At 23.8% G+C, this 25694-nt stretch overlaps 1 protein-coding gene across 3 annotated transcripts in view; it reads left to right on the top strand.

Moving 5' to 3' along the window:
- Nucleotides 1–395: 395 nt before the first annotated feature.
- The window catches only part of LOC145849273 (phosphatidylinositol 3,4,5-trisphosphate 5-phosphatase 1-like), a 37253-nt gene continuing 11954 nt past the window's right edge, over nucleotides 396–25694 (top strand). For all 3 annotated transcript variants that reach the window (XM_082954439.1, XM_082954447.1, XM_082954430.1), the window contains exons 1-17: nucleotides 396–586; nucleotides 1535–1598; nucleotides 2080–2221; nucleotides 4613–4721; nucleotides 7210–7329; nucleotides 8728–8877; nucleotides 10915–11011; nucleotides 11295–11393; nucleotides 11693–11797; nucleotides 12034–12157; nucleotides 12460–12654; nucleotides 13170–13369; nucleotides 15403–15502; nucleotides 21114–21228; nucleotides 21824–21946; nucleotides 22248–22366; nucleotides 22630–22800. In XM_082954439.1, coding sequence (XP_082810565.1) covers nucleotides 450–586; nucleotides 1535–1598; nucleotides 2080–2221; nucleotides 4613–4721; nucleotides 7210–7329; nucleotides 8728–8877; nucleotides 10915–11011; nucleotides 11295–11393; nucleotides 11693–11797; nucleotides 12034–12157; nucleotides 12460–12654; nucleotides 13170–13369; nucleotides 15403–15502; nucleotides 21114–21228; nucleotides 21824–21946; nucleotides 22248–22366; nucleotides 22630–22800 — 2170 coding nt within the window. In that variant the 5' untranslated portion in view covers nucleotides 396–449. The remainder of the gene's footprint in view (nucleotides 587–1534; nucleotides 1599–2079; nucleotides 2222–4612; nucleotides 4722–7209; nucleotides 7330–8727; nucleotides 8878–10914; nucleotides 11012–11294; nucleotides 11394–11692; nucleotides 11798–12033; nucleotides 12158–12459; nucleotides 12655–13169; nucleotides 13370–15402; nucleotides 15503–21113; nucleotides 21229–21823; nucleotides 21947–22247; nucleotides 22367–22629; nucleotides 22801–25694) is intronic.

The raw sequence follows: 25694 nt of genomic DNA, 5'->3' as shown, positions 1-25694 counted from the left end.
CTTATTAACACCTAACTAAAATGCCAGTGAAAGCTATTTTCAAATGTTTAAGATATCAGTATACTTTGTACACCAAAGAATAAGCTAATCATTTTTTTTTCAGACATTATAAAATTTCATTTCTTAATATATGAAAAAAAACTAAGTCTGAAATTATAAAGTCTAAAAGATTTATAAAATACTGGTAAATCATTGAATCATTGGTAGCTCATTACTACCTCCTAACACTTTTTTGTTTTGTTTGTTTTTGTTTTGTATAATCAGTGTCAGATAAAACATTGTATTATACAGTATAAATTTAATGTTTAACTATCAGTATACTTATAACGACATATACTTTTATACTCAGAATTATATTAATCAATAGTTTTTTCAGATTTACCAATTTAATTTACTAGTACTATTTTTCTAAACATACTACCTAACGAAACTGCTTTTTCTGATCAATCATGTCTGATAAACCATGGTTTCACAGTACCACAAGCAGGCAAGAAGCTGATGATTTACTTTATAAAGCTGGCTTGGATGGCAGTTTCATTGTGAGGCCAAGCGGAAGTATACAGGGTGCCTACGCTATCAGCTTGCTGTAAGTTTATCTTATTATGTTTATTATTGTACTTGTGTTTATGATGTCTTAAAGTTCATACAGGGTTATACATGATGTCAGTTTGTTATGAATTTGAAAATGAACTTGTTTTTTAAATTGTTCAAAATTGTACATGATAACTGTTATAACTTGAAACTTTTCTTTCTATTATAAAAACTTAAGAGGAAGCATACATGGATTTATGTTATAAGTTTGCTCAAAGTTATGTAGTTATAATACATGCTATTAACAGTATCATACTGTTTTTTATCTGTTTGATTTTTTGTAATAAGTTTTTATTTGTTTCAAGTTTAGTTTACTGTGAGCTTACTGTAAGCTTTAAAATAATTTTGCATTGTACATGTATAATTAACCACTTAATACTAGTTTTGATCTATTGAAGTGAATGTATACAGGTGCAAATGCTATCAGTTTGCTGTAGTTTTAAAACTTTTGCTTTTTTTAGTCATGCAAGAAGTATTTACAACAATTTTATTAAGTCTTGTTAATACTTTGTTAGATGTACAGTTAAAAAACATAAACAAGATTTTTTTTGAATATTTTGTTTTCATTCCAATTAATTTTGTAGTCAGTCTACTTTGAAATATAAAACTAACTCAACTACTACTTTTGAAGTTGTTTTGTTTAAGTTGCTTGCAATGATATAGTTGAACAATGTTTTTACAACACTTTCAAAGAAAAAAAGTTTCAAATACAGATAAACGATAAATTTAAAAATTAGCTTGATCAATAATACATGTATTACTGAAAATAAAACAGATTTTTGGTTATGTTAGTCTGAAAGAAAGATGATTAAACAGCTCAATTTTTTATTAAAACATTTAGTTCTCTCATAAAACATACTGTAAATATTAAAAACCTAAAACAACTTAATTTATTTTTGAGTTTGTACTGTTGACATACTTTTGTTATTGTTTTATTTTACAGATTCAAAGGGTCAATTCACACATACAGAGCCCTACCCACAGAAGATGGAACTCTTAGTATTCAGGTTTTTTTGAGTAAAATATGTTTTTGTAAAATTGTTCAGAACACAGCTGATCATTGTACATTTAATAAGTACCTATAGTATGTTTTTTGTACATTTTGGAGTGTATAAGTAAATAAGTTTTCTTTATAGAAACTTATTTATTGATGTTTATAAACAGATAACTTTAAAAGTAAAGTGGTAAATATCATAAGTATATAAACTTTTGGATATAAAAAACCATTTTTTGTATTTTATCTATATATTTTTTAAAATAAACTTTTAGCTGTAAAATAACTTTGCATTGATTGGTAAAAAACGTTTATAATATATTTATACTTACAACTGTTTTATAAAAAAAGCTAACTATGAAAATTTTTATTTTGCTTTTGTTCTGTAAAGCTTTAAAACTGTTTGACTGTTTAACTACCATTTACAAAACACTTACAAAACATTAAATAAATAATAATAAAATTATTTAAGTCAATAAATAATTTTTTCACAGACATTAAGAGGAGTGCAACAAAGGAAGTTTGCCACAATAGACGAACTAGTAGAAGCTAATGAAGAGGCTTATGGGCTTGTTTGTGGACTTACCAATCCAGTGAGTAATGACATACCCCCACCTGTACCACCTTTTATTAAAGGTGAGTAAAAATATATTCTCAGAATTATAAAACATTTGATCTAAACAAATGCTTACAGATTAGTTAGTGGTCTTACTAACTGAGTTAAACATTTAAATAGTGAAGTACTTGTACATTTGCTACCTTTTATCAAAGGTATTGTAAATATTTTGTTTTATGTTTGTAAGGATCAGTTTGTAGTCTTACTACTTCCATAAAGAAAATTAAACTTTAAATGTTTCACCCCTATACATCCGTTTAAAAAAGTTTAATATTTTGATAATATATGATAATTATTTATCTAAAATTTTTTACTTGCATGAGTTGGTTAGTCGGTCTTATTATTGTAGTCTTCAAAAGTTCAAAAATGATACACGACAGTTTTGAGAAATATCGAGTGTTTATTGTTTTTGTATTATAAAAAAGTTTATTGGTTGGTATAAGGCTTTGATAGTTTAGAAAATGAATGTACTTGAACTTTTTACTTGTTTTAGTAAGGTCAATTAATTAGTTTTAATATTCTGTAAAACAATTATTTTTTAAGTTTCTGCTTTTAATATTTAACTCATATAGTCTAACTATTCTTTCCATTTTAATAATTATAAATCAAGTAGTTGATGAAACACATAAATTAATTTATGTTAAATTGTTTTGTTTGATGTTATATGGGTAGCTTGTGGGCCATATACTTATCAAGTTATATAAAATATTCTTCTTGAGTTAAATTTGCATCAAAATAGTTTGGTAAATAAAGTTTGTACTTTATAAATTAACAGTTACAACTTAATTAGTACACCATTACACAATCTGGTAATTCTTAACTTAAGGATTATTTCACTAGTTTTGTTTAAAGAACGAATAAATTGTACACACATAAAAAAAAATAATGAAGGTTTTTAAATATTTTTAGATTTTTTTGTAACTGCTATTGAAACTGTTAATTCAAGATTAAGCTTGTGCCAAATTATGCATTCTGAGTAGTTTAACAAGATTAAATATGTAAATGAATTGACCAAATAAATTTATATAAATTTTAAATAGTTTTGTGTTGTGATATCTACAGCTGTTGATAAAATGTTTTAAATAAAACAACTGTTTGTTTTCCCAGAGGTAAGTTCGTTTTAAAATGTTTAACCAGATGAATAAAAAATAACTATAAACTAAGTTAGTATTGAATTTAAATTAAATTAAATTTTGATGTGTGCATTGAGATCTTATATTTAATTAAATAAAACCTTTTTTATTGAAGTAAAATAAATATTATTTCAGCTGTAGAACTTAGTTTAAATAGTATTTTGAAACAAATTTTGAGCTAAACTTAAATTATATTAGATATAGTAAAACTTTTCGGTTTTTAATATTGACAATTAACAGATAGCAAATGTTTTTTTCATTAGTAAAATAAACCTTCTTATTTTATGTAAAGCAAACATAGTTGTTTAAAAAAAATAAATATATACAAAATTATGTTGAAACAAAATGAGTTGAAAGTAATAATACAGAATTAAAAAAAATAATATGAACATTAGTTTAGCTTATTGTGATTGATTTACTTTGATGAGTTCATAAATAATAATTTCATTTTACTACAAACCATTTTTATTTATAGAACATAAACTTAAATACTACCGGAAGCATAATGTAACATGATTTGTATGTGTAAAAGATAAAAAGTTGAAAAAATTTCAAGTAAAATTAATGTTTTTATACATTTAGAAAAGATTAAGTTTACTTTTCTACAAACTATTTTATTTTTAGAGCTTAACTACTATAACTGCTACCGGAAGCGTAGTTTAACATGATTTGTATGTGCATAACTATTTAAAAGTAGAAAAAATATTGTAGTAAAGCTAATGTTGAAATACATTTTCATCCTCATAAAAAGTTTCTCAATAATTTCCATTTATACCTACTTTCAATAAACTATCTATGTAAAATTTTCAAACAGCTGTTTTATAGTTGTTAATTCACCAGAGAATTTTTGCAATATAAATTTATTGACAAACGCTAAACTTTATATATATAACTAGTATTCTAGATTTTTAGTAATTCAAAATTAATTAAAATCATAGCAATAAAACAGTTTATACATTTTTTTATTAGTTTCAAAATAAAAAATCATATCATAAATTACAAAATAAAAGTAATTTAAAACCTCATCAAAATCATTAATCACCCTTATTTTATTAAGAAATATTTAAAAACTTATTTTTTAACTTTTATTATAAGTTCGCTAATTATGCATATTCGCTAACAAATAATTATTAGAAATCAAAATAAATTAAAAATAACATCAAGTGTATTTGTTACTAACTATTTTTGTTTTTTGTTTGTTTTTCATATATTTATTTCTTAATTCTTTTGATTTTAAATAATTTAACTTATATATTTATTTCATAATATTTTTCACAGGTAAAGCATACTCACCAACAAACAGTGAGCCCCCATCTAATTTGGTTGCTAGGGCTAATTGTAATGCTCCATCGTTGCCAGCCAGAATTGCCCCACCCCTGCCCAATAGGTTTGTATGAACATAAGATGATAAATTTAATAGCTTTTTAAGAAGTTACTAAGTTTTTATTTACTAAGCTTTTCAGAGTGTAAAAATGAATATAATTTTACAACTTACAGATTACAAAAATGTAAGTATTTTTATATATTTATATCTATTACTTAAAGTTACTAAAATAAGTAGTTTTTATCATAAAATAGTTTCTGTACTTAAAAAAAAAAAAAAAAAATATTTTGGTTTACTCTTGTCTATAAGAATGTGATACCATAAATAAATATATGTTTTAGTTTGTCACCCTTTTTTCTAAACAATTTTTGTTTGCGAAATGTGATACATGTACCTATATATCACAGTTAAAATATGTATGTTTTTTATAACTATTTTTTTATTTTGTTCATGTCCACAGTTTTAAAGTATAAATGTTTTTAATGTTGCAACATTTAAAAAATTGATATAAACTTAAAACTTATTCAAGTTTTTAAATTTTAATTGTTGTATTGATTTTAAAGGCTTTTTACAGTTTGTGTAGTTTTTATAGTTGTTGAATAAATATTTTTTTTTGTTTAAATATCCAATATTAAAAGTCAAAGGTTTTCAATATTAAGTAATTTTTTAACAAAGTCTATGTACTTTTTATATTAAATGTCATATGGATGTTATTTTAGCGAAATCTAGCAAACATATATATAAAAGTAATCTGAATAATCTGCTTTAATTTTTAAATTTTTATAACTAGCTTTTAGCAATAAATATTAAAAACAATTTTATTTTTGAGCAAACAATAAAATTATAATCACCTAGTAGCTTTTAATTTGATTTTATCAGCTTATCAATGTTTATTTTTAACTCATGTGTGATTTATGATTTATTTACTTTATTAAGAAATTAGTTGATTAAAAGCACAGTGTTTACTTTTAAATGAATTTAAGTTTTTAATTGACTTATTGTTGAACAAAATAGCATCAAAAGTGTTTTTAGTTTTTAAACTGTTTAAATGATCATACTATTTAAGTTCATTTTGATGTCAAGTATAAGATTAAATTTAAATATTTTTATAATTATTTTAAAAAGTATATGAACTTTAAGAACTTTCAGAAGTCAATAAAAATAAGTTTAGTAATTTTTTTAATAAACTAAAAATTGCATTAACTGCTCTTTTGGTCTTTTAATGCTGATATTTTTATATTGAAACTTATACATATTTATTTCAAAGCAATTTAAAACAAATTATAAAAAACTTAATAGGTTTTGAAAATAATTTGGAAATTTTAATTACACATAAAAAGGACCTAACATTGACTAATTCAAAAGTTTTAACAATTTGTTGTAACATTTTATGAATACATTTTAATAATTATAAACTTAAAACAAAAATAAGTGTTGTACTTTGTAAAAGTAAAAGTTTAGTTATGAAATAAGCACAAAAAAGATATTTAGTTTTGAATTTGACTAAATTATTACAAATATAATAGTCATAAACACTTTTGTGTTAGTAATTTTCTTTGATGTCTACATAATGCTATTATTAACTCGGAATTTCTGGTACTTTTATTAATATAATAATAAATTGTAATATAATAATAAATTTATGAAACTAAAGGAAAATAAAACTGGTTTTTTACAAAACAAACGAACAAAAACGAAATATAATACTTATTTATACAACAAAAACTGTGCAATATAAGTCGAACCTAAACTTATACATTTTTATATACCATGATAAAAACCAAATACTTCATCTAAAAAAATATTTAATACATTCGATATTTCTTAGTTTACTTTATAAAAACTAATGTAAAATGACAAATTTGGTACGTTAAGTTTTATTTAAATTTCAGTGTAAAACTTTGTTTTACGTTTGAGCTTTCGCATTAATGTAAACGAAACATAAACGAAACGTCAACATTTAATTAATTTGCTTACAGAGACTCAACTAAATTACTTAAGTTATTTAAAGGTAACTAAAATTAATAATTAGTACAAGCTTGGATATAAAAATATCAAGTACATTAAGCATATTTACAAGTTAGTAGTTTAAATTATGGCAATTTAAATGAAACAATAGAAACTAGTGTGTTATATAAAATTAAATATGCCCAAACAAGTGACCAAAGCTGTGAAGACAACACTAATAATAACAAGTTTAATAAGCACTAATATAAGTTTTTAATTTAACTAACAAAATTAAAATTAAACAATATTATGTTTGTAGTAGTTTTGTTATATTTTACAGAGATCCAAACAAGTCACCAAAGGCCATTAATTTTACTCATATTTTTGTAAAATTTTTAACTACTTAAAAATTACATATCAAAATGTAATGTTTCATGTATGTCTGATATTTGTATGTAGATGCGATTATATTGTAAAGCCGCTCATCCTTGAAAATCTTTTAATAAACGAAAGTACTAGTAAAACAAAAGCGTGTGTTTGTTCGTTTTTCAAATACAGTAGAAGCAATATTGTATTCTTTACAATATATATTTTAATTTTACAGAGACCCAAACAAGTCACCAAAGCTGCCAAGACCACTCAGCAGTCAAATAAAATCAGCTGGTAAGGAAAAAGTTCTGCAAAACAGTCTCATGTCCAGATTTGAAACTATGCAACTAATGGGGTCAGTTTTATGTTTTTATTGATAACAATTTAACAATATTAATAAATAAAACAGGGTTGCCTCCCTGAAATTTGACAAGTTAGGCTAAAAAAACATGGAACTTGAGAAGTTTTAAAAAAACATGGAATTTTGAACAAATATTATTGAAAAACCAATTCTAATTTTTAGTTAAAACAAATTCTAATTGTTAAGTAGTAAAGTTTTATATTGACGCGAAAAAATTTGCCATATAGAAAAAAAAATCTTAAAAAGCAAAGTTAACGTAGCTTTACAAATTTATTTTTCTATGTACTATACTACTAGGCATAGTTTTGACCTTAAACTTTTCTTTAAACTAAAAATAGACCAAAAGACATGAACTTTCAAAAACCTGGAATAAGTTCAGAAAACCTTGAAGAAATTTCCTTAAAAAAGTTTGGCAACTCTGATAAAACTAAATCAGATCAAAACGATGTGCATAACTAATTAAGTACATTTTAGTTCATACATTCAGTTTTATACATCAGACAAGTAAATTATTATTTCATCAAAGTAGAACTTGATTGTATTTTTCCGAATTTATTTTTAAAATAATGTAATTGTTAAACAAATCTATTTCTCACTGTTGTTTTTTAGAAATATATGTAAAGTAAAATTTAAAAGTGAAAATAAATCTATAAATTATTTTACTTTTAGTTATGAGTTTTGAAATTTTACATGACTAATAATTTCCTTTGAAAATTTTATGAAATTGTGCCAAAAAATGTAAATTTTAGTTATAAATCATGATTTATTATTTAAACTTTACATTTTAGACAAATAACCAACTTAGATTTGTAAAAACAAATTATGTGAGGTTAACAAATACTAAAGAATTAGTATACAAAATAAGCAATACTAAATAAAAAACACTGATTTTACTTTTATTGACTTTAAATTGTGTATATAAAGAAAAATCTTAACACTAATTAGTCTCAACTTCTATATATCTTACGTAATAAACTATTACTTTCAAACACTGTAACTAGAGCTTAAAAAAACAAATAACTGTTTATATTGTATATTTGTTATATAAGTATATTAGGACATTTAATTCCATTCGATATGCTTTAACGTTATTTATTAGATAAATACCAAATACTTAAATTATTAAGAAGATAATTAATTGTTTAAAAAAAGTTATACTAATAATTAAAGACAGTTTTTCAGGACTTCTTAATGAATACTTTGTACGTCTTTACAAGAATGATAATAATCATATCATACATGAGTTTCACTTTAATTTCTCAATCAAACAAGGTAATGCAATGTTACCACATAAACATAAGATCAACAATAACAATTTTGTTCATAGAAAAATATTACCTGAAACAAATCAGATAAGTTAAAAAGTTTGGTCAAATAAAACATTAAAAACAGAGTACCTGTATCGAATTCCTTCAAGGAAGAGGTTCGTACTTATCTGGCAGGTAAGAAAATTTACGATGACATTTCAACAGTAACTACGGGTGGGTTTCAATGCGCTCAATTGCAAAGTGTCATCATGAATCAAGCTGTAACGTTGAAAAGGTATTATTTAGTTTTGTTGTACTTATACTTAAAATTATTATTTAAAATGTACTTAGTTGTAGTCTGTTATTATTAGTTTTGCTGTTATATGAAACAACTACTTTTAAGGGGTGAATGTATTGTTTAGTATAATTCTTTTCATATAACTAATTATAAATTTAAGTAACTTATTTAATAAATTTTAATAACTATAAGTTTAAATGAGTCCAATTGCAAACAGTTTTTTTAAATCAAGAGGTAACATTAAAGGTTAATGTTATTTATTTTTATGTTTTTGTATTATTAATTACTTATTTATCTTATATATAAACTTCGTATGATTGTTTGAAAAGACAAAAATGCTTATTTTTAAATACTCTTTATTTATTTTTTAAAATCAATGGATCTAAAATACCAAAATGATAAAGTTTCAAACATTATGTTGAAATAAAAGATTAAAAAACTTAAACTTGCTTCAAAAAAATAGAAAAATATAGCTTACATACAAAAATAATTTGGGTAAAAATAATAAAATATTTTTCTGGAGTGTATTCTAAAACACGAAAAATAAACTATAAATAATTAAAAATTTTACCTCTAGTTGAAGAGAGAGTTATTGTTATTTTTGTTTACCCTATAAAATATAGGTAACTAGGTAATAAAAAGATAAGAAAATTTTATTGCATCAACAAAAGTTTCAATTTCACTTCATTATCAAAGTTGTTCAACAAAACATATGGTCATAGAATATTTGCTTTAGTAAATAACTGAATGTTATAAGTTTTTCATTTGCGACCAAAACTTAATTAAAGTTTGTTTTATTAAACAGCTTCTGTTTTTAATTATGATAAAGTACTTATTAATCTAAAAAGTTTGATAGTTTCTCAGTATGTACTTTTAAACATTTGGATAAACTGTTTTTTTTTGTTTTGAGAATGTCAGTGTTTGCAATTTTTGTCAGTGTTTTCGTAAAAATAACTAAAATAAGTATTCATTTTACTAAAACATTATTTAAAAACATTAAGGTGAATGTAATTTTAAAGATTAAAGTTTTGAATTTAAAACAATCAAAAAAGGAGGTTTAACTTCTAAAAACAAAACTATTTTTGATTTCTGCTAAACAAATAGAACGCTATTCGACCTAGAAGAATTGAAAGTCTTTAAATAATAAAAAAGTGTTCTTTACTAAGTTATCATATATATAAAAAGAATTATTAAAAAAGACATTTAAAGTAGCTTTATAAAAATCATTTCAATGTCTTTATGCTATTTAAACAGTTTCTTACTTTAAACCTAACTAAAAATATGGACCCAAAAATGTGTACTTTTAAAAACCTCGAGGAAATTTTGAAAACCTGGAGAAAATTTTCCAAAAACATTTGGCAACCCTGAATTTCTACAAACATAACATAAAAAAACATAATGTAGTTTTTATCAAGTTTGATTATATACATAATTTTCAGTGAGTTGAGTGTGTTCTTAGAAAAAATACATTCTTTACAAATACTAAATGATTTGCAAACCAGTTTTTGTATATATTTTAAAAATTGTTTGTTTTTATTACAGTAAATTTTACGTCTTCTTAGGAAACTACAATTTTTACAAACATTATACAGTTTACGAAATATTTCTAAAATAATTTAATCATTTGTTAATTTTACAGTGAATTGAATGTATTTTTGGAAAAAGTACAATTTTTACAAACACCAAACGTTTTTTATTTTTCGAATAATTCACGCAGTCCGGTTATTTTCTATAAAAGAGCTACCAGTCTAATGTTAATCCTATGTAAAAATATTTTATATTCTGTTATTTAATCATTATTACTGAAGTTTATATGTATTAGTACTTTTCTACTTGGAATTAAATGTGTTTTTTTATTGCAATTTCTATAAAACATAACATAAAAAAAAACATAATGTAGTTTTTATTTAGTTTGATTATTTACATAATTTTCAGTGATTGAATGTTTTTGAAAAGACTACATTTCTTACAAAAATTAAATGATTTGGAAAACAGTTGTTGTATATAGTTAAAAAATTGTTTGTTTTTTTACAGTGAATTGAACGTATTTTTGGAAAAAGTACAATTTTTACAAACTTTATACGATTTACAAACTCCATTGTCTCAACAAAATAATGACCAGCAAAAAAGAGTAAGTTTATATAGTTATAAATTTATCGATTATGAAATATCAAAATCCCAGTTTAAAAAAAATGTTAAGCTTAAATAATAAAATAATAGAAAAAAGTAAGTAAAATTAAAAAAATTAAAAATAAAAGAGTGAATTTTATAATATTTTGTTATATTAGTTTTACAGTGCTTATATAAACAATGCTTTTCTAAGCTTTTTATTGTTACTATTTATTGCTTTTAGAAAAATAGTTGGCCTTATAGTTTAAAACATATTTAAACTAAAAGTAAGTTCTATTTCTTAGACAAACGGAGAACTAGATTTAGAAAACATACTGAGGAGTTTAGCAGATTGCGGAAAAGTTGTACAAAAACTAAACACTACTGCCCAACAAAATATACAGGTTTGTTTTATTTAATTTTTGTATAGTAAGTCTTAATGAAACTAATTTATTTCAACAACATCTTTACTTAATTCACAGTTACTTTTGATAATAGTTATATAACAAGTTTTTTTCTATACTTTTAAAGTTTTATTTCAAATTTAATTCTGATATTTTTTACTTCACTGTGCTACACTAGTTACACTTGATTGTTTATTAACGATATAAACATATAACCATAAGTTTATGCATATTTAAATTTGAAGATTTCTTTTAACTGTTTAATTTTATTATTTCAACTAAACTTAAACTTATTACAGAAAACCTTGAATCTAAACGTTCCTATTAACACGTTAAGACATAAAACAACGAAAAGAAAAAATTACGAAAGAACCACAGCCATGTTTAAAAAGAAGAGATTTAATGTTTGTTTAACATAGTGTTTATTTGCATATTTTTCTAACTTTTACTTCAATATGTATAATACTGGACTAATAAAAGTAAAGCTACTCTCTTTTTTTAGTTGGCAATAAACATCTTCTGCTAAGAAATTTATTTAAGTTTAAACTTCAGCTTTTGTAATTTTTTGAAACTATGTTCTATGATTTTTCAACTTATAGAGATATGAACCAAGTATCAAAAAGTATAATTATTTAAACAGGTCAAAGTAGAGGGTACAATATTAAAAGCATCTTCTTTTAATTTAGAACTAGATATGGAGAGAGGAGTTTTATCTATATTTAAAAGTGATGGAAGTTTGTTCCAGACATATGATCACACTAAAAGTTAGTTTATATAACTAATATATAGTTTTATCTATTGTTCTTTTGATATTTAAACCAGATGATTTATTATACTAAACTTATAATCATACCAAAATTGTGTTTAGTTTTTTTTAAAGTAACTATTGTTATTTTTATAATTTTGGATGAAACTTGTTTTAAACTAGTTGTTATATAAAAAGTAAGTAGAAATCTGTATTGTCTACAAACATAGTATATTATTTGCTTTTATCTTAGATTCACTGCTGTTATAGAATACTAAAAGTTTAACTAAAAACTGTTTTAAGTAATTTTATTTTTTACAGTTCTGCAAATAATAAAGAACACTAAGGGAAAAAGCAAACTAGTCTGCGTTTTCGAAGACAAGAAAAGAGAATTCACATTTGAAGAAAACCAGCAGAGAGAGATATTCTGTCAACTGATCCAACAAATAAGGAACTCACACAGCAAGACGTCAGATCCTGATCAGATATCTGTGTTCTGTGGGTCCTGGAATATGGGTTAGTAGTTGTTAGTATGAAAAAAATTTACTTATAATTTTTGATTTACGAATTGTAAAACCCAGACTTCTAAGGTTCTCTTAGGGTAATGGTTAGGTTAATTGCAAAAATTAGAAGGTTTGCAAATATACCAAGTAAAAAAAATATGCAAATTATAAGCTTTTCGGCCAGAATAGTTTTTGTCATTACTTATTTGAAAGTATATTTTGTGTGTATTAGATATTTTTAAACAATTTATTCTTTTTAACCTATTATTAATTTTTGTTACTACTGAGAATACTTTACATATTTATAAAAATATATTTACTGGAAAAAGTCTAAATCTGAAATTTTTGCTGCCGTATTGTATTGTTTCAAAAATTGTTATCAAATTATAATCTTTAATGTCAAAAAAAAATCAAAAAATAAAAAAATTGATAAAAAATCTATTTATTTCAAAAAAAAAAAGAGTTTAAAGTAAAAGAAAAAAAAAACCAAAAAAAAAAACCGTTTTTAAATTCATTTTTCTTCACCAGGCAACGCGCTCCCCCCTGACGACGTGAACTCGTGGTTGCTATGCAGCGGACAGGGGAAAACCCTGGACCCCTCGCTTTCCACCGTTCCCCACGACATCTACGTCATAGGGGTTCAGGAATCGGGTTTGAGCGAGAAGGAATTGATCAGGAAGATCATGGAGAGTTTGAACTACCTGTTTACTGGAAGTAAATTTCATTTGGTTAGTTGGTATATATATATTTGTAGTTCTTATGTTAGTTTTTTATGGAGAGTTTGAATTACCTGTTTACTGGAAGTAAATTTCATCTGGTTAGTAATTTGTTTCAATATATATATTGTTTTGGTTTTTTGTTTATTTAAACAAAAAGAATTGATAAAGAAGATCATGGAGTCGTTGAATTACCTTTTTACCGGAAGTAAATTTCATCTGGTTAGTAATTTGTTTTAGTATATATGGATATATTATAAGGTTAATATACAAACTTGAACACCTTCGACCGAGCCCAATTGAAGGGCTTTTAAATAATTTATTAGAAAAATAAGATTTTAAAAATACTAGAACATATGTTTCATAAACACAAAAAAGGTTGTCTTTAATCTTCAGCTGGTTCAATTTAAAATAAAAAAAACTTTGGTAAAATTCTTACGTCATATTGTTTTTTGTTTTTTGTATAAATTTTGCATCTCTGTTTACCAAAGTGCTTTTTATTTTAAATTGAACCAGCTGAAGATAAAGACAATATTTTTTTTTATGATACGTATGTACTGGAATTTTTAAAATCAAATTTTCCTAATAAATTATATATATATATATATATATATATATTCCCTATATTCCCTATATTCCCTATATAAACTTACCAACCTTGTATTCTAACAACTTTATAATTAGATAGCGTTTGTTTTTATGTTGCTTTAATTGTTTGAGTTGATCGGAAAGATTGAATTATTTGTTCACTGAAAGCAAATTTCACTTGTTAAGTTTGAAATGTATTTCTTAAACTATACAAGTGTGAAAACATTTGATAGAAGTTATTGTTATTTTATTTTATAATGGAAAATTTTAATTAGTTGTTCACTAGTTTCATATTGTTAGTTGAGTATTTTTTGAAGTATATAATGTACATTATGGAAAGTTTAAACTACCAGGTTTAGCATGTTTTTTTACATATCGTTTTTTAAATCTTAAATTTAACCTACTGTTCTGCTTTATAAACTTTTAACCTGAGTAATAAGGTTTTATGTTTATTTGTTTTGCATTGTGTATTTTCAAGTGTTTTTATTTTTATTATAAAGTTTAACCTCCAGATTAATTTATAGTACTTTTAATGTCTAGCAAAATGTTTTTAATGTCTGTGGTTTTAACTTTTGTAAAAAAATGAACTTCTTTAACCTATTCATAAATTAATTATCTCACAGTGTTTTGAGACATTATGAAATACGTCTAAAATATATTTTTCCTTATTATTTTGTAAACTAATCTTTTAGAAAATTAATTTATAATCTTGTTTTTAAATTTTTACCCTTTTTTGAAAGGCTATTACCAGTTACCAGATTTACCCCCAACATTCAATAAAAAGTTTGAGTTGAGGAAAAAGAAAACTAGATATTTTTGAATTTTAAGCTTATTAATTGTAAAAATTCGTAAAACTTACACAGTTTATTTAACTTGAAAAATAAAGTTAAACACATAATAAAATATAAATATAGTTAAACAATTACTTATTAGCTAAAACGACGAAAAATGAATATTAATTTACATAATTTTTAATTAAGAAAATATAACCCCTAAAACAAGGGAGTTTATCCCTGGTTTAGAATCGCTGTCTTAGAATAATAATAAGATATTTAGTAAATAGTTTAAACAATTTGTTTTCAAAAATAAAATGTGTTTTATTTTATTTCAAATTTTGGACTAAATATTATCAATTTTTATACTAATATCCTGTAATCAGCTATGAAAAAACAACATTGTTTTTTTAATCTTACTGATCAAATCTAGTAGCATACGTTTTTATTGTTCGGAGTTTAGCTTTTTCAATTCATTAAAAACTAATGTAAAACTTGTGTTTACAATATTATAAGGTAAAAACTAATCTTCTAAAAAAGTACGGTTTTACTAAAATGTTATTTGTTTATTATATGTTGACTATTTTTAGTTGTAGTATGCGACTCTTTATGGCATTTGATAATGGCCGTTATAATTAATGATATACTTTATGTATAAAAGTGTAAGGTTTTCATATTTTACAGGTAGTATGTGATTCTTTATGGCAGTTACGAACCGTTGTTATTGTAAAAGAAGAACACAAACATAGAATATCACATGTGAAAACTTCAAGTGTTAAGACTGGTTAGTTAGTTTATTAAAATAAAATATTTACAGACATATAAACTTTAAAAAGCTTGTAGTTTAAACGGGTATATATTGTTTAAGTTTATACCCGTAATTATCAATATACCCGTAATTATTAATATACCTTGTAATTATTACGAACTAGAATTAAAATATAAAACAGTTGATATTGTTAAACATTTAATAAAAAATGTTAATAAAAATTTAACTTCTAGTGTAATGACTGTAAATTAACACGAAAAAAAACAAAACTATCAATATATAAACAGTTGTTTATCATAATTTATGTTGTGGGAAATAAATCATCTTTAATCATATAGTTTTAATATTAGAAAAATGCAATACATAAGGCAAATATTTACTAGTATATTAAATATCAACTATTAAATTGTGTGTTTTAAAATAGTCTTAAAACAAACAGATAAAAAAAAACCTCAAATGGTAAAAGTTTTCCGTTTTACAAAATTTTTACATTGTTTAAATTAATTACTTAACTATAAATACAAAGTGTTTTGTTTTGTTTTATTTTTATTTTTTGCAATAAAATTTCTAGTTAACACATTTTCAATTCGTATTAGTTTCTCGTAAATGTGTTGTAAATAAATATATTGCAACATATAATTGCGACTAGAAAGTTTTACTAAAATAAGAAACTAATTATTGCTGCATAAAAGAATAGATTAAGTTTTTTTTTTCACAACAGTTTAGTGTTTTCAAAATATTAATTACAAGTTAAACTAAATTTAACACAAAAAGTATATGTATGTACAGGAGCATTTTATAATTAAAGTTATTACTTGTTTTTGCGATTTTTTTTGTTAGTAGAATAAAATATTAGATTTACTTTTAGTTCTGTTAATAATAAAAAAAAAAAGTATTTTCATACAAAATACAGTTAGATTAAATGAAAAGCTTGGATCAAATTTTTATTTGCCATTCAAAAAAACCTTATCAAAATAAATAACAAACTTGATTGTATTTGAAAGACAAAAATTTCACATTATGTTTGTATTAAATAAAAAGAAAAAAATCTAGTCGCACTTAATTAGTGATAAATTTCAGTGAATTAAAAAAAAACATAATTGAATTTGTGTAGGCGTTGTAAATAAACATCTTGCAATGTTACGTGTTTCCTTTGTTTTAAAAAACAAAGTCTTGTAGTTAAACAATCTTTGTTATTTACAAACAAAGTTTTGTTGTTTATTTATATGTCTAAACAAATATAAAATTTCTAGATAATTGCTTTTTGCTATTTAGATAAACTAAATTAAAACAGTATTAGGTATATGTGAAGAGTATACCTTTAACACAAAAGGTCTCGACAAAAATTATACCAGATACGATACTAAAATTAATTTTATATACACATAGGCAACGTCGTTTCACACAAGTAGAATCTTCGGTCCTTTACCAATAATATTTGGGTGAAACGACGTTGCCTTCGTGTAAACAAAATTAATATTAAAACAGTACTATAGAAACTTACATTAACTTAGTTTGGTTTAAAATACTGTATTTTTCCGTAATCATTTGTACAAATGAACTTTTGTGGACTGGAAAAATTGAAATATAAATTAATAATTCTATCGCTTTATAAAAAAATTTCATGATTTGCTTATACCACTTTTTCATAAAGTTTTTGAATAATTGTAATTCAAAAAATTGTTTTTAAACAAAACAATGTTTTCATCGATAAAAGAATTAAAATTAAAATAGAAAAGTTTAATTTCCTTAAAATAATAACTGTCTGTTTGTTCCGTAACATTTTTATTTAAAAACAACTTTTGATTTTATGAAACGTTTATTTTCTTTTTATTGCTTTGAAAAATAAATTTTCATTTTATAATAGATATCATTTTATTGATTTTTAAGAATATTTGGCAAAAAACTATTTTTATTTTAAATTAACTGCAATAATGAATAATGGATAGGCATACTTGTTAATATGTAATATATCATGTAAGTTATTTCTAAAAACTAAATAGATCAATAAACATTGTTTTATAAAATAACTTAATTTTCCATGAATAACATAAAATTTTATAAAGATGCTAAGTTACAGAAAATAAGAAATGTTTTATAAAACTAATTAGATATTAAACAATGTATAATATATGAAAGCAACCAGTGTTAAGTTACTATAATGAAATATAAAATTATTTGTAACAGGAATTTTTTTAAGCAAAGGGATCATATAGTTTGAGTAATTTGTAAAATTTTAAATGTTATTGTTTTTATTTCTGCTATTTTTAAACTTTATCATAAAAACAAGAATCTAGTGTGAATAACTATTTTCTTATATTTTTTTTCTGCAGTTATTTTAGTAAAAAACTATTAATAGTGTAAATTATTTTAGTTTCATTAAAAATATCAGTGTTATTAGAGTATGACATCATATTAACGCATTTCCGTATATCGTGCGAAAAATAAAAAGTATAAGTTTTTTTGAATCATTAAAAAGTTTTATTTGAAACGTTAAACTTTTTATTTGAATCATTAAACTTTTTATTTGGTTCATTAAAATTCAATTGATAACTGAAATAATAAATGAATGATTGAGTTTTGAATTGCCTTCACTCTCTTATTTGCTTTGACTCTTTAATAATTTTGAAAAGCAATAATAGTTTTAACTTTTTTTTTAAGTCAGCAAAATTTTTAATTGTTGATTCAATAAGTGTTTTTAGAGAAATTGAAGTAAATAACTTGATGAATTATCAAGTAAATAAACGTAAAATAAATTTTTATTAGAGCTGTTTAAAAGTTCAACTAAATACTAAATAAATCAAATGAAAAAATAACTGAAGTCTTTAAATAGTAAAATGTATTTTAATAATTTTTATGACCTTTGAAGAACTTAATCAAATAACTTAGTTTTAATTTGAGCTATTAAAAGTTTAGTTATTTTTTTTTTCAAATCAAAAGTCGTTTAAAAATAGTCAAAAGTATTTTGTCTTTTAAATTGTTTTAAATTCTAGCACACTTTCTAGCGAAAATTTCTAAATTAATTACTTCAAATTATAAATTTTGCCCAAATCTAATTTAATATTTGAATAAGTTTGTATCTAAGAATTTGTAATTGATTTAAGCAAGTAAAACTTCAATTTAAAATCTAGAAAACAATTTTTAGAATAAATTGCTTCATAATGAAAAGTTATATAAACTATATGAAAAGTTATATAAAAGCAATGAAAGTTTTAATCAAACAGTTGTTGAAGTATATGTCTGAAAAAAATATTTTTTATTTGTTATTAAATGATGTAATAAAGGAAGTAGTAAAAACCATTATTTTTTATTTAAAGTTGTTTGTTTAATTTTTACAACGTAGTCAGTTCTCTTAAACTGAAAATTAACAATTAAGTGCTTAAAAAAAGTTTTTGAAGATAAGTGTTTCTACAAGCTCTTAAAATAGTATTAAAGTATTAATAAACTTTAAAAGTACATTAATTATACTTAAAAAAAAGGATATAAAAGTTTTAAAAGGTTTATTGACATTTTAATTCTTAACTTTTTCAATACACACTTTTAACTTGTATTATGTTTATTTTTCACGCCTTAATCATAATTTTTAAGCTATTGATAAATAAATTGTGTAAAATAAATCCTGTATTCTTTTCAACTTGTAAATTTAATATTCTAATAGCTTTTTTTTTAGTTCAATGATTTTTAAGAATTCTTATTAGTAAAAGTGTTGCATAAACTCTAATATTTAGTATTCAAAATTTAGTGTCAAAAAAAATTGATAAAAATTTAGCTGTTTATTAATTAAACATTTTGCAAATAGTATTAGGATCTAATATGGTAAAATGTTACTAATTAGCAAAATAAAACTTTAAAAACTTGTTTTTTTTTATATTTAGTTTAGGAAAATATTGTAATTGTTTTATATGTATAATAATTTTGTGTGAAGAAAATACACTTATAATAATTAAAAATAAACACAATAAACCCTTTTTAGTTTAGTTTTTAAAACCTCACGTCTTTGTGAGCACATCTGAATAAAAAATATTTTTTAATACATGTTTATTTGAAAAGTTTTTTTTAGCTATTGGTGTAACTTAAAGTTTAGTTAGTTTAAACAGATGCAAACATTTTAGCTTTATTTTTTATTTAATTAAAAACTAATAAAACAAAAGTTGTTATAGTAGGGTAATTATTCAAAAACTTTCCGTTTGATATGATTTAAATAAACTTTAAAGTTTAATAAGCAAAACAATTGGGTTTTCAAAGGTTGATGAACTCAATTCAGAGTTTGTTTGAGTTCATTTAATAAAGTTTTGCAACAACATTCTATTTTTGAATAGCAACCTGCAATAACTTTTAATGAAAGTTTGTATAAAGTTTACTTATGTACGTTAAGCATTAATACTTATTTACTATTTGATTAAAATTCTTAACATTTTAGGTTTGTTAGTCTAATTTAGAAAAAATATTTTGAGATTATTTCTGGTGAACTTAATTCAGAGTATTTTTGGGTTTATTGATTAAAGTTTTGCAATAACTTTTAATTTTTGAATAGAATTTTCTATAAATTTCAATTTAGGTTTGTATAAGTTTATTTGTGTACGTAAAACTTTAATACTGCTTTGCTATTTAATTAAAACTCATAGCACAGTAAGTTTGTTGTAAATAAAAAATATTTTGAGAAGAGTTGAAAATTTACAAATAAAATTATATGGCATGGTATTTTTTTCTTAAAATATTAAATTCATTAATTAATAGATATATATTGCTCTAATGAGTTTACATACGTTTATAAAAACATTAAAACAGTGTTTTGTATTAGTATTTAAACACTTTTATACAAGAAAAAGTAGCTAAACTAAATAATTTTATATATTTAAAAAAACTGTTTTATATACTTTAAATATCGTATTAATATTTTAAACAGATTTTTAGTTCTTTCATTTTACAAAACTCTTCTTTAAATCAAAAGCAAATACTTATTACAAAAGCAATAAAAAACATTCAATAATAATATTAAAATATCATTTTAGAAATACTTTCAAGATTGTTTTTGTCTCTTGGGACTTCTATTTGCAGTTTATTTGTATAATAGTTTTATAAATTTACAAATTAACTACATATTGAACATTTTTTAATTCTCTAAGGTGTAGTAAACTCTTGTAGTTAAAGTTTCGAAAGCATACTAAACAGGCATAAATTTTTGAGTTTAGTTAATATTTTAATTTGATAAAAGTTATAAAATAAAAAAAAAATATTTGCGGCTCTTTTATATATTAATTAGTAAAAAAGTTGAAGAATATAACTAAATAAAGCATAATTGCTTGAAAAAGAAAACGTTTTTTTAGTTTTAATATTAATTTTTATATCATTTGAAAGTGACGTTTGATGTTAACCTAGTTGAAATCATTACACTAAAAAAATATTATTTACAATAATTGTTTAACTCAACTACACAAAAAAAACGAGTATACCTCAAGTAAAAAATAGCAAACACTTTAAAGTTTATATTTAATATTGTATTGTTTAGTTGCTCCATTTTTTATTTTAATTATATTTTCCAATGGTATAGCCGTAGTTCTTTTAGTACTATATGATGTATGCATTATCGTTTATCAGTAACATTGCTTTATTCTTATTTTTTCAGGTATCGCCAACACATTAGGTAACAAAGGAGCCGTTGGTGTTTCGTTTTACTTTGGGGGAAGTCCATTTTGTTTTATTAATTCTCACCTTACAAGTGGTGCCGAAAAATTACAAAGGTTAATAAAACTTTTAAAGTAACTGAGTAACTTTGTTTGTTTTTATTTTCTGTTTTATTAATTCTCATATAACTTTAAAAAGGGCTGAAAAGTTAAAAAGGTTTGAAATTATTAAAAATTATATTTTATTTACTCACATTCAGCATTTCATCATTTTTTGATAAATTAAAGGTTTAATATTTTTTATAACTTATTAATTTACTTAATTTTGTGAGAATTCAATTTTTGTTATATTAGTTAACATTATACAGAAGGTTTTTAAAAGCTACAGAAGTATTTATTGATTAAAAATGAATAAATTATATCAATGATATAAAATATTTAAGAGCAAATTTAATTTTAACTTTTTGCTTTGATCTAGGAAAGGTCAACTTTATTATTTTCAAATACTCTTTTTTTATGAAAATCATCCACTTACCAAATGTTTTTATTTTATTTTAATAATTTTTATTAAATAAAATTGCAATATAAACTAAAATCTTTTTAATTTCTTAAATATTAGTTCGTAATGAAGCTGATGACTTAAATTTAATTTAAAATTTACAAGTTTGATAAGTTTAATTATTTTATAAATATAAATTTATTACTAATACAGACGGAACAACAATTATCATGACATCATCCAACAACTAGCTTTGGGATCTGATGAGACACTAAAAAATTACTGGTTCACTAATAGATTTGAACACATGTTTTTCTTTGGAGACCTAAATTACAGGTTTATTTAGTTTGGATAGAACTAAGTTACATAAACTTTTGTTAAATTTTAAACACTGTATCTGAACAGACTATGATGTATATGCAAGTTGTATTTTGAATAAAGTTAATAGAAGTAATGTGGTCTATTTTCTAAAATAAAAATTTAAATGACTACAAACTACTAAATTATTTTTCAAATGCTTGCTTTCCAAATTTGATAAGTTTAAGCAAAGTTAATCATATTAATTTAAGCTAATTTGAACAACTTATAACTAAATGAATAATTTTGATAGATTTCCATAAAACTTTTTATTTTACAGATTAAATTTGAAATATGAAGAAATTATGCAACATTTAGGCAATGAAAACTTACAATATTTATTAGATCATGACCAACTTAAAATAGAACAACAAAACCTGAAAGCTTTCAATGGTTTCGGTAAGTACATCAAGTTTACTTAGATTCATCTTAGTTATTTTATCCTCTTTTACATATTTAAAGGTTTTTTTATAGTCAAAAAATGTTAGTCTCTAAACTTTTATTGAGTGTAAAATTTTTTTAAGAACTTTAGGTTTAAAGAAAAAATTGTAAATAAATAAATTGAAGTCCTGTACTTTACATGGTAAAAATATTCACTTTATTTGGTTAAAACATTAAATGATCTCCTCAACTTAAGTTTTAATAAGGTTTTTATTTTCTAGATGAGGAAGAAATTCAATTCCATCCGACATATAGATATGAGAGAGGTACAAGAGAAAGATACGCTCATCTTAAAGTAAAAACAACAACTGTTAAAACAAACGTGCCTAGTTGGTGTGATAGAGTGTTGAGAAAATCACATTCTGGTTGTTACTACTTGAGCAGGGCTTATGGTTAGTATCATGTTAGTTTATATGTACTGTATATACATATGTATATATATATATATTTGGTATCATAAATGTTCCTAGTTGGTGTGATAGAGTACTGAGGAAATCACATTCTGGTTGTTACTACTTGAGCAGGGCTTATGGTTAGTATCATGTATAATAAGTATAATGTTAGTTTATATGTACTGTATGTATATATGTATATATATATAATTTATTCAAATGGCGATTTTAAAAATTCTGGAACATATGTTTCACAAAGCTTTAATTTTTCATAAAGCTTTGATCATCAGCCAGTTAAATTCAAAATACAAAGCACTGTACTAAACAAAGATACAAAAGTTATGCAAAAAACAAAAAACAGTATGACGTAATATTGTACATTACAAATATTCAGTACAAAAATCGATCTACCTTCTAACTAATTAAACAACTAAAATTAACGAAAACAACAGTTAATTGACTATAAAATGCTTCAAAATTTGTTGTGTTTTAAAAGAAGCTTTTTTATATGTCTACAAGACGATATAAATTCGCTTCGCTTATTTAAACAACCTTCCTTTTTTAACGCATACATAACGGCTGTTGATTCTTTTAAGCACAGCCTACAAACAGGGTTGTTACCATCTGCTATTGGCTGTGCTCTTTTTATCACCTCCCAAGTTAATTTAAAATCAATGTTTTTGCGCTTAAGGCCGCAAACATACTTCGAAAGCTCAGTTTCATTTTCGTATACACAACCTTTAAAGGATTTTTTATGGTTGGCATACCGAAATCTGAATTGAGTGGAGCATAGGCCGATGTAGAACTTCTTTTCAAGGTCAGAGTTAACTGTTGCCTTGTAAATAATGTTCTCTGACCGGCAATTGCCCCCCTTCAAATTGTATTTACAGCCACCGGCGCAATTACACTGATTTTTGATTGGATTACTTTTGTTTAAAATCCTTTGATTATGTGACTTGATTAATCTCTCCAAATTCGCCATACATGAATAACTGATTCGCATATTATGTTTGTTAAATATCTTTGATAATGGGTTATTTTTGTTGAAATGTTTTTTTACTAGGTTTATAAATTCTCTGCCGATGTTTGTTTTAACTGAAGTACAGAATGGGGGATTATACCAAATTATATTTCGCTTTCTTTTACTTTTATTGGTCGTTTTGTTTTTTTGCTCCGTTGTTTCAAAATTAAGTTTATCATTGTAACCGCATTTTTTCATTATTAGTTCGTAATCTTGTTTTGTCTTTAAAAAGTTTTCTTCGTTGCTTGATCTTTTATTTAAACGTTTATTAATTATTTTTGGTATTTGGTTTATAATATTTTTTGGGTGGCTAGAATATTTATTTATATACATAATTTTTGCGTTTTTCTTTTTATAAGGCATATAGGAGAGATCATGCAAGTTGAGCTTCACATCCAGGTAGTCAGTCGTCAACATTGGTGATTCAATAGTGACTCTTAACCCCATAGACTTGAAGAAGGCGTGCGTTTGTTTTTTTAGCCTTTCAACTATAAAGCCAGAAGAATTGGGCAGTACAGCTAGACCATCGTCCCTGTACAACCCAACTCTTTCTAAACCAAAGATATTCTTCAACCCATCTAACAAAAAAAGACCTACTAATTCACATAACTCTGCACCCATGAACGATCCCTGCGCTACATCAAAAAGAGAGCTGGTGTTATTTGCTCTCTTCTTTTGCCACAGGTTTCCTTGTTCATAAAGTACTGATTTACATGCGTTTTTTATTAGACCTAAATCTTCAGTAGGTACGCTAGTATAAATACCAGCAAATTTTAGTGATTTTGTTACCAATTCTTCGCTGATAGAAGGATAAAAATCGACTACATCAAACTTAAAAAAGCTGTACGTTTGTTTTTCCAAACCAGTGAACCAATTTAAGACTTGGTCTGTATCAGTCCACTGCATAAGTTTAGATTTTAAACGCACAGCCTTATTAATACAGTCAATCTTAACCTTAACTATACGACCTACATCGGACTTAGAAGTATTAATCAATCTACACTTGGGATGTGTCAAAAAGTTATCTTTATGGTCTTTGACCGTTATGTATGCGTTTTTCAAAGGCAATTTTTTAATCCTATCGTGTATTTTTAAGTTTTTAGTTAAATTTTTAGCTTCTACATTAATATCATTTAAAGTTTTATCAGTACATTTTTCGTAATCTTTAGTAATATTGTCTTTTAATAATTTTTTATAGTCATTTACTGAAATTTCGTAAAAATTAGAAGTTTTATCAGAAGGCACAATCAAATTTTTGCACTTACTTATGTCCTGCACAATCTTTGAAAGTTCATTTTGGAAACGGCTTCTACTTGTTCTGAACTCCACGTCTTGCACCATTTAGTCACATAATCAAAAGAGATTAATCAAGTCACATAATCAAAGGATTTTAAACAAAAGTAATCCAATCAAAAATCAGTGTAATTGCGCCGGTGGCTGTAAATACAATTTGAAGGGGGGCAATTGCCGGTCAGAGAACATTATTTACAAGGCAACAGTTAACTCTGACCTTGAAAAGAAGTTCTACATCGGCCTATGCTCCACTCAATTCAGATTTCGGTATGCCAACCATAAAAAATCCTTTAAAGGTGGTGTATACGAAAATGAAACTGAGCTTTCGAAGTATGTTTGCGGCCTTAAGCGCAAAAACATTGATTTTAAATTAACTTGGGAGGTGATAAAAAGAGCACAGCCAATAGCAGATGGTAACAACCCTGTTTGTAGGCTGTGCTTAAAAGAATCAACAGCCGTTATGTATGCGTTAAAAAAGGAAGGTTGTTTAAATAAGCGAAGCGAATTTATATCGTCTTGTAGACATATAAAAAAGCTTCTTTTAAAACACAACAAATTTTGAAGCATTTTATAGTCAATT

This window comes from Thalia democratica, chromosome 1, assembly GCF_965202585.1.
Source record: "Thalia democratica chromosome 1, ktThaDemo2.hap1.1, whole genome shotgun sequence".
Taxonomy (NCBI): domain Eukaryota; kingdom Metazoa; phylum Chordata; class Thaliacea; order Salpida; family Salpidae; genus Thalia; species Thalia democratica.
Note: the sequence above shows the minus strand (reverse complement) of the source record. Positions and strands in the feature narration are given on the sequence as shown.